Below are 18,049 nucleotides of genomic sequence, written 5' to 3' on the forward strand. Positions count from 1 at the left end.
TTCTGCAGTACAACGTATAATATCATGCAATACAGTGGAAAGTTTGAAATGCATACTCAGTATCATGATTTTGCGATGACAGGGTCACTACGAAAACTGTGAATATAAAACCACCGCATTTCAATATCTACAGTACTTCAAGGACATTATATAATGTCTTTAATTACTTTCCCCTTTCATAAAGAAATGGACATAGAGCCTGCTAAGAAGGCCAATGATATGCTCAGAAACACTACAAGGTATCTTGCATGTAATATGTTTTTTCCCTTCTCTAAACATGTTTTATTTGATACCTTAGGCCACACCAATTTAATTTTCTTGGTTAACGGATTTAAAAAAAATGATAGATTGGAAAATCAACATGAAAACAGAATCTCAGAGGAAAGTTTGTACTTTGGTGCACACAGTTTCAGGGAGTGAACAGGGTCAGGTGCAAGTTTTCACCCCACACCTTACTTCTAAAAAGAAAGAAACTTCATCAAAACTTAGACAATGGAACAAAAATGCATCATTGTGAAAAAAGGAAATGTGACCAACATCCCTATACAGCTACCTTCAGTATAATGTCAGGGCTATTCGAGCAACAGGACTTGTTTTTAGCCAAGCACACCGGGTCACCCCTATTCTTCTCAATAATGTGTTGGGTTTTTTTTTACATCATAATTGTAAACGAATATCAAAATATCATCATCATTTTCCATGCCACATTATGTCATTTTTCTTTACAGCCTTGTTGTAGATAATGGACAGATATCAAGCTATGATATTAATCATAATACCAGTAGTTAGAACAGAGCTGAAGAGTCCTGGCTCATTTAACCTTCTAAAATGGGGTGCCAAGCGGCTACATTACAGTGTGCTAATGGTTAAGCAACCACATTCTACTAACTGCCCTCCCACTCACTAACTTTATCTTCTAAACTTCTAAATATCTACCCTCCCTTAGTCTACATTGAATTTCTTATACAGTACTTTCTTTTATTATGTAATCCAATATCATGAACCCTGAAGATATATATAGTCAGATTTCATATTCAATAACATTTACACCTCAAAAAACAGCAGACTGTTAGTTAGCAGAGGCAAATATACAAAAGTATAATCAATCTTATCTTTATGTACATTCTACATAAATCTATTTTTTGCTCATAGTCATGTTGGATCTAACAAAGTGTAGCACATGTGCAGTTTGAACCGTGAATTGGCGTATTAATGTATTCCTTCTTCATCCAAGTCCTGCTCACAAGTAGTCGTCCATCAAGTCGTAGTCCAGGGCGTGTTCCTCCAGGACTAAATCATCTGCTTCTGGAAACCTTTCTTCTGAAAAACAAACAAACAAACAACTAAATTTCAGTGGCCTAAGCCTGGAATCCATACTACATACACATACTACATGTGGTTCCCTGCAACAATTGTTTATAATAGTCTGGGCCTGATTCAATATTTGGTGTTACTTTATGTATCATTTCAGAAATCCAGTATTTCTTTAAAGCAGTGTAACAGGGATCGAACTTCTGAATGCCTATTTGAACCCTGTTACATTGTTGTTTCAAAAACTGTGTAACTCTGAGTCAAATATTAAGCATGATGCCTTGATGCAATTATCCTAACTTCCTATCTTTTTGCCACTATATAGTATTTCCCATTTTCTAACACCAGAAGAAGTATTATAATAACGCAACTTAGCAGAATATCTAAAAAATGAATATCTCTAGAAGTCTGAGTCAGCATATCTTAATATAGAATACTAGTGCTAAAATCAAGAAAGAATATTCAAAGATAATCATACAGTTTATGGGTATGTCAGGGACAGAAAAATGAAAATAAAAATAAAAAATAAAAAAAAGGTACATTACATGTAGTTTGTATCATACGTTCAACAGCAGTTGTCAAGACTAGATGCAGGAACATACATGTAGTCATACGAAAGATTGAAAAAAAATTCGTTAAAAAAAAGCTTTTGAAAACGTGACTCAGAAAGACTAAAATTGCATCCCAGTGAAGAAAAAGAGAATTGAAGTTAAGAAAACTTTCCAACAGTATGACTATTCTATTTTCTGTTCTGTTTACAAGAAAAAATAAGTGTCATATTGAAAAAAAAAGTTTGAAACATTTCAAAATATGCAAATATAATGAAAGGGGTTAAGAGTACCTTTGTGGTACAGAAAAGTTGTTCTATTTCAGAATATGACATACACTACCTTGAGTTTTGATTTGTTCTTTCAGGGTTTCTACTTCTTCTCGGAGTTTCTTGTATTCTGCGTTGCACTGTTGAAGGGTTGTGAAGTCCCCGTCCTTTGTCTTGTCCTGACTAGACACAGCGGCCTTCAGTTCTTCCTGCTTCTTCTGCGACAGCTGATACCCTGCTGCTTCAAATATTCTTCTCAGTCTTTTCTTGTAGCCCTGAAAAATCATGTAAAAACATATAAAAAACGTTGTATAATCACTGTAGAAAATATGCTCCTACAAGACAGTACACATGGTTTTTCATTCCCTCAAAAAAGACCACTGTATACAATGTATATAGTTTTCAGAACCCCAAAACTTATAAGATTACACATAATAGTAGACAGAATACTCTTTATATTTGCGTCAAACAGCAAGACTGGAAAGATGATTATTCAGAACTCTATTTCTCTAAAAAATCACCCAATTAAATGTTACATTCCATGGAAACACTTCCATGGAAATTTCATCAAAGAAAAATTAGAGTGTGGATGGCGTTCAGCACCAGGGACAGGCAAGTGTGTGTGTGAGTGTGTGTGTGTGTGTGTGTGCATGTGTGAGTGTGCATGTGTGTGTGTGTGTGTGTGTGTGTGTGTCCATGTGTATTTGTGTGTGTGTGTGTGTGTGTGTATGTGTGTATGTGCATATGTGTGTGCGTGCACGTGTGTGTGTGTTTGTGTGTGCATGTTCGCATACTTTCTCAAAGACAACTCATCCAAAAGCATCGCACCTTTTGAGTGATTTGTTCTTCATACAGCTCCTGTTCTACCTGGTCCCACTGTAACTGGAGGTCTTCACTCAAGGTTGGGTACACTGGGGAGGGGATAGGATTTAATCACTCAAATTTGAAAAACAATTTGGGAAAAGTGCAATCCACTTCAGGGCTACATTCCTGTAACATCAGGACTGGTACAGGTACAGAACTTTAGGTACAGGTCTGAACCGGTGCCTAAGCAATTTGACAGAGTAATCTGTGGTCTTAATTATATATGACAGAAACATCAACAAACAGAACATGTAAATGTATGTTATAAGCACTGTACAAAGCTATCTAGTGAGGATGCTCCTATAGTACTTGGCTGGCAACAGTTTCCACTCTACGATAGTTCTAGGGAAAAACAAAATCATAATCTATAAACAATGATGATAGATGGAATATTATCATTATTTTGTGTACACGATAGATTGTGTGATGTGATGACACTTCTCAGTTATACTTACCTAACATGACATGCGGGTGGCAGACCAGAGGGGTTTTAAACTCTAACATGTAGTTACAGGTGGTGGGCTCTGTCACGTTCATCACTTGGTTCTTGTTCCCACACCTGAAATAAACCTGTACAAACAAAAAACTTTGTAGTAAACACAACAAAATGTCAGGTATTCAATTCATGTCAAGTATGAGGGGTACAAAACATCTTTATTAAATAGGTTGGAGAGTAACATGTACAGGGAAATATAGTGAATAGTGATTATGATTATATTCTATATGCTACAGATGCCTGGAGAACAACCAGCTCTATCCAATTTAATTTTTCAAAATATTTTTAAAGCAAGGTTCTATCGCTTCAATTTTTTTCCATCATTCCAATTCACGATGACAGAAAAATCCTACCAAGAGATTTCTTCTTTTTCTACCACCTTGTGCAAAGTTCCATCAATCTATTCAAATTTGGACATTTTGACAACTTCTTTGTCTGTCATACTGGTTGGAAATGTCAGATCCTGACGTCACCTATCATGACCTGACAATCAATTGAATCATCAGGCCAGTAGCCATCAGCACGGCGTAAGTTGCAAACGGTGGGAGAGCCCTGAACTATGACAGACTTATGTAAAACAAGTGAGTACTTGACTTTGGGGTATACTCAGCATAGTATTGTCTAGGCTATTCAATTTTAAGTTTCTACAATACTAACCTTGACTTGTCTTCTCCTGCTGCCACCACAGTCGTCCCCCTCCGGCATGACCATAGAGGTAAAAGTGTTGTTCTCTATCTCCCATTCCTGCCACACACTGTAAAAAAGAATAAAAAAAATTGTTTGTCAAGCCTAGGAAAATTAATGTTGCGTTTCCAATTATGAAAAGATTAGGGATTTGCTGTTTGTTTGTTTGTTAGTTTTTTAGACTTTGGCCGAAGTTATACTGGAATCTGTAAGAAAATTTGTTTTGAATTCTGTTTTGAATTTTATTACTCAGATATCAGGTCAAAAATTATGTCCCTTGCCGGCCATATTATACATGTACATGTAGTGGTAGACCCCCCCAAAAGGCTATAGCTATAGGGTTGGCAGGTTTTTGCTCTAACTTAAGGTCAGTTGGTTAACTGGAAACATAACTTTACTTGTTGTGAATTCGTATCAGTATTAGATAATGTTATATTCTCAAAAATTGCTTCTTAAAGTAGTGTCGCCTGTTATATGTGCAACATAATGAGAATGTGATGATTCTTCCAGATATGGAAAAAACATCATACAACTTTCTCAATGGGATGTGGTATGCCAATTTGCCAAACCAAAGTTGAATTTTAAAAAAGGATTAATTGAAAGCAGTCATATCAACAAATTGTTAAATATTAATTCAAATACATGTACTATGTAATTCTAAAACTTACCCCAGTATACCACTGTAGGGGTTCCATCTTAGACTCTGCTCATATTGTGTGACATTGTAGAATGGGCAGAACTTGTACTTATAACTGAGGGTACAAAAAAAGAAAATTACACAAACAGTACTACTAGTAGTAGTAGTCATTAGGGGTGGATACCGGTTCGGCTCGATCAGGTTCGAGTCCAGGTTCAGGTTCAGGGGTTTAGGTTCAGGTCCGGACCTGAACCTAAACCTGATCCTGTCTAATTGAAATCTTAGTGTACTTAGGTAATATCAAACCAATATGTATTTGAATGTTGCACTTACTTTCAATACCCTTTTTGTCAATGACAAACAAGCAGACTTACAACACTTTTATTTCATCAAAATATAATTAGTTGCCTTAAGTAAAATCTCCAGAGTCCGAAATAAATTCAATAAAACTAATAAAGAAAACAGATCTTGATAGTTAACTCCTAGCAGCTCCCTCTAGTGAGCAGGTTGATAATTGCACTCTTGCGAGATTTGCAATTATCAACCTGCTCACTAGAGGGAGCTGCTAGGAGTTTAGGTACAAAAGCAAGATAGCCGCCTATTGTTTTTGCTGGCGCTAGAGGATTTCTCGGTTCAATCAAGGAGGTTAATGCGTCCCAAACTCGTAAAAATGAACTGAATACACTTGTACAAGAAAGAAAAAATGTTGTTTGTCCCATATTTAATTTGTTTGAGTGCTGGTTCTTACATTTGGAGTGAAAATTTACGCGAGTTTATGGGGATACATGCCGCCGATTCGGCATCAACCTCGTGGCTGTGTGGTAACTTTTAATGTGTTTTTTTCGTAGCGCATTTCAGTATCAACCTAAAACTGAACCAACAGTTATAGAAAGAGATGTTATGGACTTATTCTTGGCTAATCTAGTTTGATTCAAGGCTATTTTTCCCCTTCTGTGGCCAGTATTCTAATACTTCTACTTGTTCCAACTTCCGGGTCCAAAAAACCGGTTCACGACTTTCGTTTTTTTTTACCCGGTTCTTGCATGTTTTTCCGGTCCAAACCGGTCCAGCCGAACCGGTATCCACCCCTAGTAGTCATACATTTCTTTATTCTAAGATTAAAACACTGCATGGATACAACTACCTTTGGAAAATGAATTAGAAAATTTCATAGTCATGTACATATATCATCATTGTATGTGTTGCTTATAAGAATTTCAATAAGAATCAAGTCCTAGTAGAGGCTTTTAGGAATCATACTTTCTTGGACAACAAAGTTCTTTGCACACAAGTGTTTCCAACATCCTGACTGATTCTACATGTAATAGTACTGCACCTAGGTGTCGCTGCTGCAGTGTTAAGAATGTGGTCCCAGACATGACTGATTTTATATCCCCCTTTAAGTTTAGATGCCTTTAAGTTGAACTAATCGTGAGAATGTCGGGTAATCGGCAGTCCACCAGGACGAATTTGTGGCTTTGGGGCCTTGCGGGGCTACACCGTACGAGCTCACAGTACATTGCATAATCAGGCATACTCACTTGCCAAGGACTTTGGAATAACATCTCCCCGCTAGCTGCTGCAAAGGAGCAGGGCCTAAAAAAAATAGACAGGTCAAATTTTTTACAAAACTGCATTTTGCTATAATTGTGAAAAGCACATCTAAGATTTTATGTTATAATATCATTGCTGAGATATCCACAGCTTCTTTATTTCAAACTTAGCACTCCAATAACTGAATATATACACATGTAAGGCTTATCCATGTAAATTCAAAGTAAAGCATCTCAGGCAGGTTAAGGCCTGTGACACTTTCTGTCGAACATGAATTTCGAACCGCTTAGTAACCGCAGGTAACCTGGAGAGACCGTGACGTTTTCAGAATGGTCAATTCGGATACAATATAACGTTATATTGCAAAAACAGGCATTTACTAAATATTTGGCATACTAACTACTTTTGGCAGGACTTATGAATAATATCAGTACAGATATTGATCAAATATCTATCAAATATTAACATAAGTAGAGGCTATTAACAAAAAGGGACCCCCGTGGAAGCCACAAAATGGTACCGTCCGAACATGTTCGAACGTTCGAACGGCCCCCCGGGGTGTGGTATGGCGCGAAAACGGCATGAACGGCGTGGAATTTAGACATCAGCGGGGAAAGAGCAGTAAATCAAAAATCGTTATTTTTAACCCCAAATCATGGTACAGCAAGTAAAATTGCAGATGTATTCCATAAATACCCTATAATACTAGCTGTTTGCGAAGTTGGGTATTGATACGACCACGCGTTTAACAGTTAAAAAACCATCAATTACGTAACTCTCAAGTGTCACAGGCCTTAAATCCCCGTAGTATGCCAGCTTTAGATGCTATTTCCCCGGTCAAAATCACATGATTTCTAGAAAAAGCAATGAATCTGTTAGTATTATACCTTGCTGAAAAATATTATCCAAGGCTATTTTACCTTAAAATGATCATATTTTAGCAAGAGCAATTTTTTTAGGGAAAATTAGAAAAAAATCAATGTTTTTGATGTTTTGGCCCCAAATAAAACACGATATCGTCAAATTCGACCAAATAGCCTTGGACAGATTTATTTCGTTTCTAATAATCTCCTATGTCGTAAAAATTCAAGGTTAAAGTCCCTGCCCCCGCCGGGGAATTCACAGATCAATGAACAGAAGTATTTTTTTACCAAAATCTTTACTTTTAACCCCAAAATATATGAGATTGAAAATTTTCTTGTTTTGATATTCTAAATATTTGTTATTTCCATCATCTGGCCAATTTTTTTGGAAAATAGATATATACATCAAAAGTTACGTGCATATAACTGCTAACCTAGGCAACCCCCAGGTGTCACAGGCCTTAATTGGGCTGAGATACGTAAAACATTGAAACTTGAAGCCGAATGCTTGAAACAAACTCACAAAAGGAAATACTTTTTCGATAGCTATAGTTCAACATGGCTTTGTTACGACTTGCTTTTTTTATGCCAAGCACACCAGCTGGAGGCTAGGACTCCCTACTCTACTCTTCTCGATAAGTGCAGGGATCTCCCTAAAGAATGGTACAGTGGCGCTCCTCCATCCTGTTCTAATCCCAGCTCCATCCTGTTGATTTTCAAAGTTAGGGTATTTTTTCCAATTTTTACCCAGCAAAGCCTGTAATTTTGCTCAAAAATAGAAATTTCAGGTGTAAAGCTGAAGTTGCAGAAAATAACTTCCATTATGCCTGAAAAACGCAAAAGGCAACATCCGCTCTCCTTTTCAGAGTTGTGCGCCCCCTCCAGACCTCCCCCCTCGCGACAGTGCCCGGCACCCTCCCCCATCCTGCTATATTTTTCTGGGGAGATCTCTGTAAGTGTGTTGGGTTCTTTTGTGTATGTCCAGAGGCTTGATTGCCAAAAGCCCCCTCATACACAGGGCTGACATCAGAAATGACAATCATGCGACTCAAGACATATCTGGCGGAAACCTAGGCCGTTGGCGGTACGGACTTTGAACCAGAGCAGCAGAGGGAGTAGACTACAGTACTGGTACACTATCGGGACAGACTGTATATAACAGGAAAAGGAAATGTTTACAACAGTAAGACCTCACCTGACACATTTGAAGCTTTAACCCGTGGTGTAAGTGTCCTCACGCCAGAATTTACCTGATTACCATATCTGAAAATTACAAACAAACAAAACAACATGGAAAATGATAATCTTATGTATAACACTGTTTTGTTAATTTGCATTGATACAAATCTTGGTGTTTTATTATCAAGATCGACTGATACATGTATCTTTTAGGTGCCCATATATTTTCTATATTACTGATATTTTTACTTCACCTTCAAGGGAATATTGAAAAAGGTATAAATTGTTTTCATTTCTGCGTTTGCCCATATGTACTAGTATGCAGATTTTTTGTGTGTGTGACTATGCTACGTGTATTTGCCGTATCTGAAATGGCTCTAATAAGACACTAGTACTAGGAGGAATATATGATGAACATTCTGAATTGAGAAATTTGTTATCCGTGTTTGTATTTGATTTCAATGAAATCATGAAATCAGATTTCATGTTGAAAGTTGTTGTTGTTGTTGTAGCGAAATTATTGCCAATACAAATAAAATATAATTACCCGTAATTTGATGGTTCTTCCACGATCCTCATCGAGATTTTCCGAGGTTTGTCTTCTGCATAACCGTCTGAAAAAACAGACAACCACATGCCGTCTCTCCAGTACAGACGAAAGAGGGGCGATATGATACAAGTCTTCAAGATTGTTACTAGGAGGGAGAGAATACAGCCAGAGATTTTCTTTGAAAGTGCAGGGAACGCAGTAACAAGAGGGCACAGCCTCAAGCTTAAAGTACCCTTGGCCAAATCAAGAACAAGAGCACATGTGTTTAGTGCAAGGACAATAAACACTTGGAACTCCCTACCAGAGAGTGTAGTCTCCAGTGAAACAGTTAACCAGTTCAAGAAGCAACTAGATCGACATTGGAAGGAGCTAATGCACGAACACGGCGGAAGCGAATAGATCAGTCCACAACAGGCGCTGCCTTCCTCGACTGAAGATGGTATAAAGGTATAAAGGTGTTTCTTTCCGAAAAAAAATACAACAAATTTTCCCTCATACGTGCGCGCCCCTCCCCAAACACCAACGTTTTCCTAAAGAAACACGTACAAATAAAATATTCTAAAGACAAAGGGACTTATAATCTTCGCCGAACAATCTTAAAATCTGACATAAAAGTATATTTTACCTTGTAAAATCAGAAAAAGCAACATCAGTGACGTCCAAAAAAGTCTCATGACCGCCATGTTGGCAAGAATTGTCCATTACTAATAATTAGGGGGTCAAACTAATATATTACAAAGACTTAAATGACATAAATACTCAAAAGATGAATAGAGGATTATGAAATTAATCTTTAAGTCACGATTGCGTGTTACAAATATGTGTTGTTTTGTGTGTATCGTGCAAAAATATTATCAAAGTCTTTTGAACTTGTCGCTATAGATAAGTGAGAGCTTCCAGCAACCTTTGACATCTCAACCATTGCTTTGGCAAGAGTTCCCATGTTCCACGTGAAAAATATGTAAACCTTAAATTTAAGGGTTTCTTGTTGTATAGACTCTTGTGATGGGTAAAAGAAAGGGCCATGGTAAGGCTCAGAAACATGGCCGCCAGGAAAAACGGGCCGGGAAGTTTCAGGAGGGAAATTTTGAGCGTTTTTCGGCTAAAATGAGAGAGGCTGTGGAAGAGACCGAGTTTGGAGAAAAAGGGAACACGTGTGAAGGTATCTATATATATTACATCTACATCTACATCTACATATAATATATGATTATCTTAAGTATATCTAAAATCATACATGATAAAATGATATGATAGGATATGTCTAAAATTGTATATGATTTAATAATTGATTGAATTATAAAATACATAGTTTACTTAAGACACAAAATTATGTGGAAGAAAGTTTGATTTTGAATATTTATGTTTTATGTTTTCTTCCCTGGTGTTAGGGTTGACAGGATCATGAGGTGTTATTCACAAGATTACCATCCTGTCAATAGTGCCAAAATATTTTTATTGACAGGAACATCCTATAGCCTCGGCCGGAAAAATCTTATTGAAGGCAGATAATAACTTCATACTTCATAAAATCGTGCTGTATGATGGTCACGGCGAAGGGTGCTAGGAAAACGGAGGACCAAGAAAAAGTTTTGATTTTCTTTGTCCTTAAACATCTGCTTGGAGATATATATAAATAAGTCCTCACTAGGGGTGGGTACCGGTACCGTGTACCGGTACAAAACCGGTATTTGTTAATGGACTGGTCCAAAAAAAACGGTCCGTAAAAAATCAGTGGACCGGTCCTATGGACCGATTATAAAATTCATAGTACCAGGCTACCAGCAGGCGGCCACATAACTGGTCTAGGAAAATACAAAACAGCAGATTTAACGAGTCGTTTTCGAAGTACCCACCCCTAGTCCTCATGTGTATCTGTTATAAAAGGAGGGGAGGATCTCAGCCAATCAGAGGGAGCAACATCTCAGCCCAGCCAATCAGATGGCAGCATTCCCATTGCCATGGCGATGTGGGACCTGAACCACTGTGACCCCAAGAGATGCACTGGTAGGAAGCTGGAGAGACTGGGTTATGTCAGGACACTGAAACTGTCTCAGAGGTTCGGAGGGCTCATCCTCACACCTGTGGGGACCAGGTGTGTTTCACCGCAGGACAGGTGAGAGCTTTGTTGTTGTACATCTATTGTCTCATGTGGTGGCATGCATTGTTCTATATGATGAACAGCTTATGGGCTAAACGCATGTTGTACATGTACTAGTGAGCTATAGGTCGCAGGACTTGTACAATTCCCTGATTTAGTCATATATGTATATGTGCAGTGCTAATCTGTACTTTTTAAGATCTTTGTTACAAAGATCTTAAAAAGTACAGACCAGATTAGCACTGCTTCTCTGCCTAGCGATCAGCATGTACATGGAGAATTCTTCTTGGTCTATGAAGTTAAATATGTACAGAAGTACACACACCACTGTCCGTGGACCTACCGCCTGCTGTAGTATTAATTATTTCTTAAGATGCTTGCACAAATACTATTATGTGGCCAAAGGGCCAAGGAAAGGGAGATGGGCACCACCCTACCATATGGTGTGGGAAGGACAATAACTTTTACCATATGGAGATGCCCATGTTTTCCACTGTTTATCTCCTTTCCAAAATAAAGCATTTTTTTTCCATGTCCCTACTTTTTAAGTTATCTTAAAAGTAAAATAACTGATATCAAAATTGCTGTCAGAATATTAAAGTAATTTTCATATCATGACATGCCATGACATACCATTATCATCCCATTATCATCCGTGAGACCTTCACGAGCAGATGATGATGATGATGACATGCACTTACAATTACATGTGTATAGTATACATACACCAACTAGACTAATCTGAACTAACATAACTGTATTATGTTTTTATAGGGAGATTGTACAGCACAGCGGCCTTGCAGTAGTGGACTGTTCCTGGGCCAAGTTAGAAGAGACGCCATTTGGGAAGATGAGGGGAGGTTACCCCCGCCTCCTGCCTTACTTGGTTGCTGCCAACCCTGTCAACTACGGCCGCCCTTGTAAACTATCCTGTGTGGAGGCATTCGCTGCAACGTTCTACATAGTTGGTAAGTCATAATAGAACTGTACAGTATTATGTACTTCTGATCATGCATACATTTTATCGTTAATATATTGTTAATTACAAATACTAGTATTGCCATGTTCATTCAATTATATGGATTACATTATCGGGGAACCCCAAAACTGATGTGAGCGTACAAAGAAAGAAAAAGTTGCCTGTTTACTTCATTAAATGGACCGTTCCAGTCGAACACCAACTTTCAAATCTTAGCGAGGTTCAATATATTAAGCCAGCTTAGTCTCTAAAATCTAGACTCAGTCCAAGTTAATGCTCCACCAAAAAGGAAGAGTAATAATGATCACGATAAAGTCTAGGCTTCAGTTAGATACAAGATTAGCCACTGAATTAAAACCAATGTACAAACACATCAATCGATCAAACAACAACTTCAAGTTGACTCTTGTTTGTTTGTTAGGACTTAAGGAGTATGCTTGCAGGTGCCTTCAAAAGTTCAAGTGGGGAAAGGGTTTCCTTGAGCTGAACAGGGAACTGCTGGACCTGTATGCTGCCTGCAGGGATGGGGCTGCAGTGGTGGAGGCACAGCAGGAGTGGATGGACAAGCTGCAGCAGGAGGCAGCTGACCAATCAGGTTGACTAGATCTTAAGTGGTTTAAATGGCTAACCAATCAGATGAACTGTCTCTAAAATGATTTATGCTGCTGACTAATCAGGTCAATTTGCTCGTGAGTGGTTTATGCTGCTAACTAATCAGGTCAACTAGCTCTTGGAGTGGTTAAGTGGCTGACCAATCAGGTCAACTAGATCTTAAGTGGTTTAAGTGGTTGAGCTATCAGATCAACTATTCCTAAAATGATTTTAGGGGCTGACCAATCAGGTCAACCATGTCTAAAATGATTCAAGGGGCTGACCAATCAGGTCAATTATCTCTAAAATGATTCATAGGGCTGACCAATTAGGTTGACTGTGCCCCTTTAAAATGATCATAATGGCCAATCAGACCTACTGTCTCTAAAATATCTATAATTACTGACTGGGCAGTCAGGTCAACAATCTCAAAAACAATGCATGGTCTGACCAATCAAATCAAACTTTTCAAAATTCACCTGAATGGCCTACCAATCATGTCAGCTCTTTGTAAGGTAATGTTTGGTGTGTCTCTCTTCACATTCTTCTATGTCTATTTCCTCATTGTATTTATTCTCCACGAAGTTTTGATTCAAATATTTAACTTTATATTATGAATTATGATATCTTTTTGTTGAACAACAGAACCTTTAGAGATGGACATGAGTCTGGAGCACTACAACCCCAACAGACCTGTCTATGACTTCCCTGAATCAAGGTATGAAAACTTGACTATGTTTAAACTATACAAAACTGTTAGCTTTGTTCTGTGTATGAAGGATCCTAGGCATTATACTCTGCATGTAAAAGAACCCAACACACTTGTCTATGTCAGTAGGGACGACTGGATATTCTTAGCTGAAATTTGTCCCTGCATTGCAATATTAGCCAACAGAAAAAGCATCATGCTTCAGATCAAGAGAGGACTACTTTACCTTACCTTTCATAACTTCAACCTTTCCCAAAAGACATTTGTGTCAAAACCATTCTTAAAAGGATCGGACAACCTTTGAATGTAGCATATATATACATTTGTGTTTTCCTGTAGGTTCCGCTTATAGGACAAAGCATTACATTGTTGCCAATTGCAGTCAAACCTGTACAAGTCAGGATCTCTACGTAAATGCCACCTGCCCAATGTGACCACTTTTTGGTGGTCCTTTGTGGATAATTTTCCCCATTGACACAAGCATTAAGAATCCCTGTCTACAGTGACCACCTGTCAACATGTAGATAGACCAGATTTTATCAGTCCCAAGTGATCTTGTTGGGCAGTTTTGACTGTATAAACTGAAATGCCTTCCGTACTGAATTGGTACAGCTCAGATGAAGAGACAGAAGAGGAAGAAGATGATAAAGAAGATGATAAAGAGGATGATAAAGAAGATGATAAAGATGATGAGAAGCAAAGAGTCGAAGAAGACACACACCATGACAGTGAAGACGGAGGAAGTGAAAATAAGGACAGCAGCTCAACAAAGGACAAGGACAGTAAAGAGGATACAGAAAGTGAAGATGATAACGATGATGATGATGTTAGATGGAAAGGACAAAAGGGATGGGTTAAACATAGGAGGTGATAACAAGTTAATGTTAACTGAAACATAAAGTGTATCATATAATCAGATATGCAAGAATATCGCACTTCAAATTGTTATTTTTGAACCTCAGAGAGAAATACAAACTTAGAGATGATATGAAAATTAAGTTATTCTCTTCCATAGTCTGAAACAAAATCAGCCCCTGCAGTTTAGGAAAAGCCGTTAGGGGGCCCAAACCTACAGCATTTATTCTGTTCCAAGAGTATAGTTAACCACTCAAAAATCACGACCATAGCATGTCCAGAACACAAGATATTAAAACTGGAAGTTCCGCTGCAGTACCTTAGAAAGCTGCTAGCAAGCATATTATATGATTATTGAACTTTTACCATTGTTTTCCCCACCCCTTCCCACATACCAAACATGATAAGGATCCATCCACGGCTTCTCGAGTTATGCTGTCCAAAAACACACAAATATTGAAATAGACAACTGGCACAGAAAACATAACTTTCGTTAAAGTTAAAATGAGACATTGTGATTAAAGCAACAGTAGTCCATAATTTTAATGGGAAATTAACTATAACATATACATGTAACTAATGTACATTCAATCTATATTTACGTGGCAATGTAATAAATGTTCTGTAAACTTTATTCTTTTTCATTCTTGATAACTTTCATTTAGTGATCTACTAAAGCAAAAAGAAATATACAACTGCCTAATTGATTTATTCAGTATGTTATATGGTATGTTGTTATAGCACAGGAGTTTCGGCATATCAATATGAACTTTTCATTTATGGATATTTGTTATTGTATAGCAGAATGAACATCTTGCACTACCTCAAGATTTTCAGATAGTATGTTATAATTTCTTGAACCCCGGAGTTAAACCAGCCCTGGTACCTTTAGTAGCATAGTGAAAATGGCATCACTTTGTTTCTATGTTAAACATTAAAGTTTTAAGGTCAAATTTTTTCTATGTTTAACATTACGCCTGACAATATTGTGGGATAAGGTTGCTACTTAAACTACAGGATTTGATATAAGCTGGCGTTATACATATATCTTGTAGTTTCTCTATTTCACTAAGATCGGCATGTGTTGTACTTTTTATATTCTGCAATGTTCAACACCCTCCTGTTTTTATCATAGACGATAACTATAATTTACAGATAGAGCTCCTGAATAGTTCTCCAGTTTATTGTTGGTTGATTGTGTAAAATGCAGAAATGTTCGCGAGGATTTAATTTTGCGGTAGGGAGAAAATGGATTTAATTTTGCGGTAGGGAGAAAATGGAGTGTTCGCGGTGGTTTTGAGTTTGCGTTGGAAACATTAGCAGCGCTACAGTCACACAATGAAACGGTGGTTTTGTGTTTGCGCTTTTTGCGGTGAACTCTTTACCGCAAACTTAAAACCGCCGCGAACATTTCTGCATTTACAGTTCAAGAAGGAAGGGTGACCGCACAGGCCGCGACACCTTGTAGCGGCTCAGGAAGGCTCTTGTAGTACCACCACGTGTTCTCGTCAGGACGATACACCTGCACCGTTTTCATTGGCTCCTGACTCTGCCAACTGTAACCACCGACGAGAAAGATTCCGCAATCCGTCACGACTGCACCTGCCTCGCACTGCGTGTGGATCAGTGGTCGCTTCATGATGCTCCACTCGTTCCTCGCGGGATCGTAGGACTCGACGATGTGCGGGATGGTGTGGAAACCCAGCCTCATGTTCGGGTACTGTTCGTTCTCGTTCGTTTTCCCACCCATCACGAGGAGCCTGTCCTGCATGGCCGCCATCCCGTGCCATCCTCTCCGATAGTTCATGTTACGCGAGCGCTGCCATCTGTCCGTCAATTGGTCGTACACCCAGACGTCCTTCAGAAACCTCCCGTTTTGTGCCCCCCCGCTGACGTACAGTTTGTTATCGAGAACAGTGCTGGCGTGCGCGTAGAGGGGCTGTAGGAGGCTCGTCACAAACGACCATTTGTTTGCCTTGGGGTCGTACCTTTCTACCGAGTTAAGAATCTCGGCAGAGTTTCCGCCTCCGATAACGTATATGCATCCATCTAGTACGCTTGTGGTGAAGCACGCTCTAGCTTGAAGTAACGGCGCGACTTCTATCCACGTGTTGGTACGAGGGTCGTATCGTACCACCCTGTTTGTCGTTGACAATCCGGTGGGGTCCGTTCTTGTCTGCCCGCCTACGACGTAAACAAAGTTGTCAATCGCTGCAACGCCGTGATGGCTGACAGCGTACTGTTGGGGCAATCCCGGTCCAACATGCCAGGTGTCGCTCTTGCCTTCCGAAAGTCGGTACACAGCGTTTTGCGCCACACCTCCCCTTGCTCCACCAATGACAAGAATGTCCTGCATGGTCTGACTTGCGCGTACTTGAGTCTTATCAGTCTGTAGTAGCGGCTGCGTCAACGGAGAGTTTAGGTACGATATGGCGTCGGCAACCATTTGCCTACATCGCGCGTCCACCGTCATGAAATCAACAGTCTCCACGTGACAGGTCATGTCTGCTCGTGAGATCAGCACAAACCTGACGTTCTCCATCACCCGACTCGCCAAACTCTGACGTGAACCGTCGTGTTCAATCCAGCGTACGGCCAAATGAAAGAGCTGGAGTTCGGACAACTGTTCAATCTGGTTACTGCCTAGCAGTAGCTCTAACTGTTCTAGAGGTAAAATGCACAGACTATCCTGGAAACACGACACCCCATCTCCAGATTTGTTGATGGTCTCAAGCAGATAACTATGCACCGCAAGTCTCAGAGTCTGTAAGTCATACAGGGAAGCGATTTTTGCCAAATTTTCCCAGTTCTCTTCGTCAACCTTGACTTCTTTCACCATGAACTCTTCGCAACACTTGACCAGTTTGGAGATCTGAAAATGGTGCGCCGTTACCAGTACTTCGTGTACGTTGTCAGATGTTAAGACAGTCTTGGTCGTGTATATGAACTGTAGTACGACCTTCAAACCCTCAGCTGTTACACCGTGTAGAACCACCTCTTCTTGAGTCTTCTCTTTCATGTCTGTGGAAAACATGATCTTAAAGTATTCGCTGGCGGACGTGATGACGATTTTGTGCACGGGAAAGCGCTTGTCCTCCGCTACGAGCACGACATCGCAGAGGTATTCGTCGTCGCGACTCTTGTTCAGACCCTCCAAGATGGTGGACAGCTGGGTTTCGTCGCAGACTTCAGAACTGCAAGGTGTGGACGTATCCTCCTTTGATTGGGCCATGGCTAGGCCCTGAAACGGTAAAAACAATTGTTGTAGCTTGTTACTTACGGACAGACTAATTTTAAACAAAACAACTTAGTGAAAATCTAAACTCTAACCCTAACACACAAATCCATTGATCATGATATGTTTGGGCTAGAATTGGGCTAACAATTTAACGGCAACATCTACAAATATCTGTCATACTTGTTAATTTAACGTAAGCTTCTCTTTTTTAGAGACTTGTTGTTTAAATGATTTCTTTGCCTTCTGATGTTGTCAGTACAAAGTTACAGATTATCCTAAAAGTTTACATTAGTCTAAGGCAATCACGAAGTCTCACAAAGCAAAGAGGACCCAAAATTTAAGCGAGTGCGGACATGTATAACGTTTACGTTAACGTTACATGAACAAACCTTAACATAACAACGTTACGATGAAATCAAAATAACACTGCATGCAACCGTTAATAACCGTCACCTTTCAAAATGCCGTAGAGATAGATCTTTCACCCGTGCAGTCTCCTCTAGTCTTGTTCCAAAACAAAGTATTCAAACCAGATCACGTTTAATGTTATGAAACTGTTAGGCGGAACTATCTCCTCAGTTTCGCGGGGGAAAAAAGACTTCATCATCAACATCCGGTTCA

General features: G+C 39.2%; 3 protein-coding genes across 5 annotated transcripts; 1 reads left to right on the forward strand and 2 right to left on the reverse strand.

Annotated features, from left to right (window-relative positions):
* Positions 1–128: 128 nt before the first annotated feature.
* Positions 129–9,651, reverse strand: LOC136440283 (N-acetylglucosamine-1-phosphotransferase subunit gamma-like). 2 transcript variants are annotated; one of them, XM_066436220.1, is made up of 10 exons: positions 9,581–9,651; positions 8,953–9,019; positions 8,422–8,489; positions 6,351–6,405; positions 4,841–4,924; positions 4,146–4,242; positions 3,448–3,562; positions 2,957–3,039; positions 2,202–2,403; positions 129–1,317 (listed from the first exon to the last, which is right to left on the reverse strand). In XM_066436220.1, exons 1-10 carry the CDS (start codon positions 9,636–9,638, stop codon positions 1,241–1,243), a joined length of 906 nt encoding a protein of 301 aa, XP_066292317.1. In that variant the 5' UTR covers positions 9,639–9,651; the 3' UTR covers positions 129–1,240. The 2 variants fall into 2 exon arrangements, with proteins under 2 accessions (XP_066292317.1, XP_066292316.1); XM_066436219.1 differs by having other exon boundaries at positions 129–1,320.
* Positions 9,652–9,880: 229 nt separating this feature from the next.
* Positions 9,881–14,392, forward strand: LOC136440281 (18S rRNA aminocarboxypropyltransferase-like). Its single transcript, XM_066436217.1, has 6 exons — positions 9,881–10,117; positions 10,843–11,071; positions 11,831–12,024; positions 12,457–12,630; positions 13,272–13,344; positions 13,948–14,392. Exons 1-6 carry the CDS (start codon positions 9,961–9,963, stop codon positions 14,204–14,206), a joined length of 1,086 nt encoding a protein of 361 aa, XP_066292314.1. The 5' UTR covers positions 9,881–9,960; the 3' UTR covers positions 14,207–14,392.
* A 437-nt stretch (positions 14,393–14,829) lies between these two features.
* On the reverse strand, positions 14,830–18,024 carry LOC136440269 (kelch-like protein 9). Of its 2 annotated transcripts, none has more exons than XM_066436200.1 (2): positions 17,914–18,024; positions 14,830–17,431 (listed from the first exon to the last, which is right to left on the reverse strand). In XM_066436200.1, the coding sequence occupies exon 2, from the start codon at positions 17,420–17,422 to the stop codon at positions 15,617–15,619; it is 1,806 nt and encodes a 601-aa protein (XP_066292297.1). In that variant the 5' UTR covers positions 17,423–17,431; positions 17,914–18,024; the 3' UTR covers positions 14,830–15,616. The 2 variants fall into 2 exon arrangements, with proteins under 2 accessions (XP_066292297.1, XP_066292296.1); XM_066436199.1 differs by having other exon boundaries at positions 17,882–18,015.
* Positions 18,025–18,049: the final 25 nt, after the last annotated feature.

The sequence above is a fragment of the Branchiostoma lanceolatum genome, chromosome 8 (genome assembly GCF_035083965.1).
Source record: "Branchiostoma lanceolatum isolate klBraLanc5 chromosome 8, klBraLanc5.hap2, whole genome shotgun sequence".
NCBI lineage: Eukaryota > Metazoa > Chordata > Leptocardii > Amphioxiformes > Branchiostomatidae > Branchiostoma > Branchiostoma lanceolatum.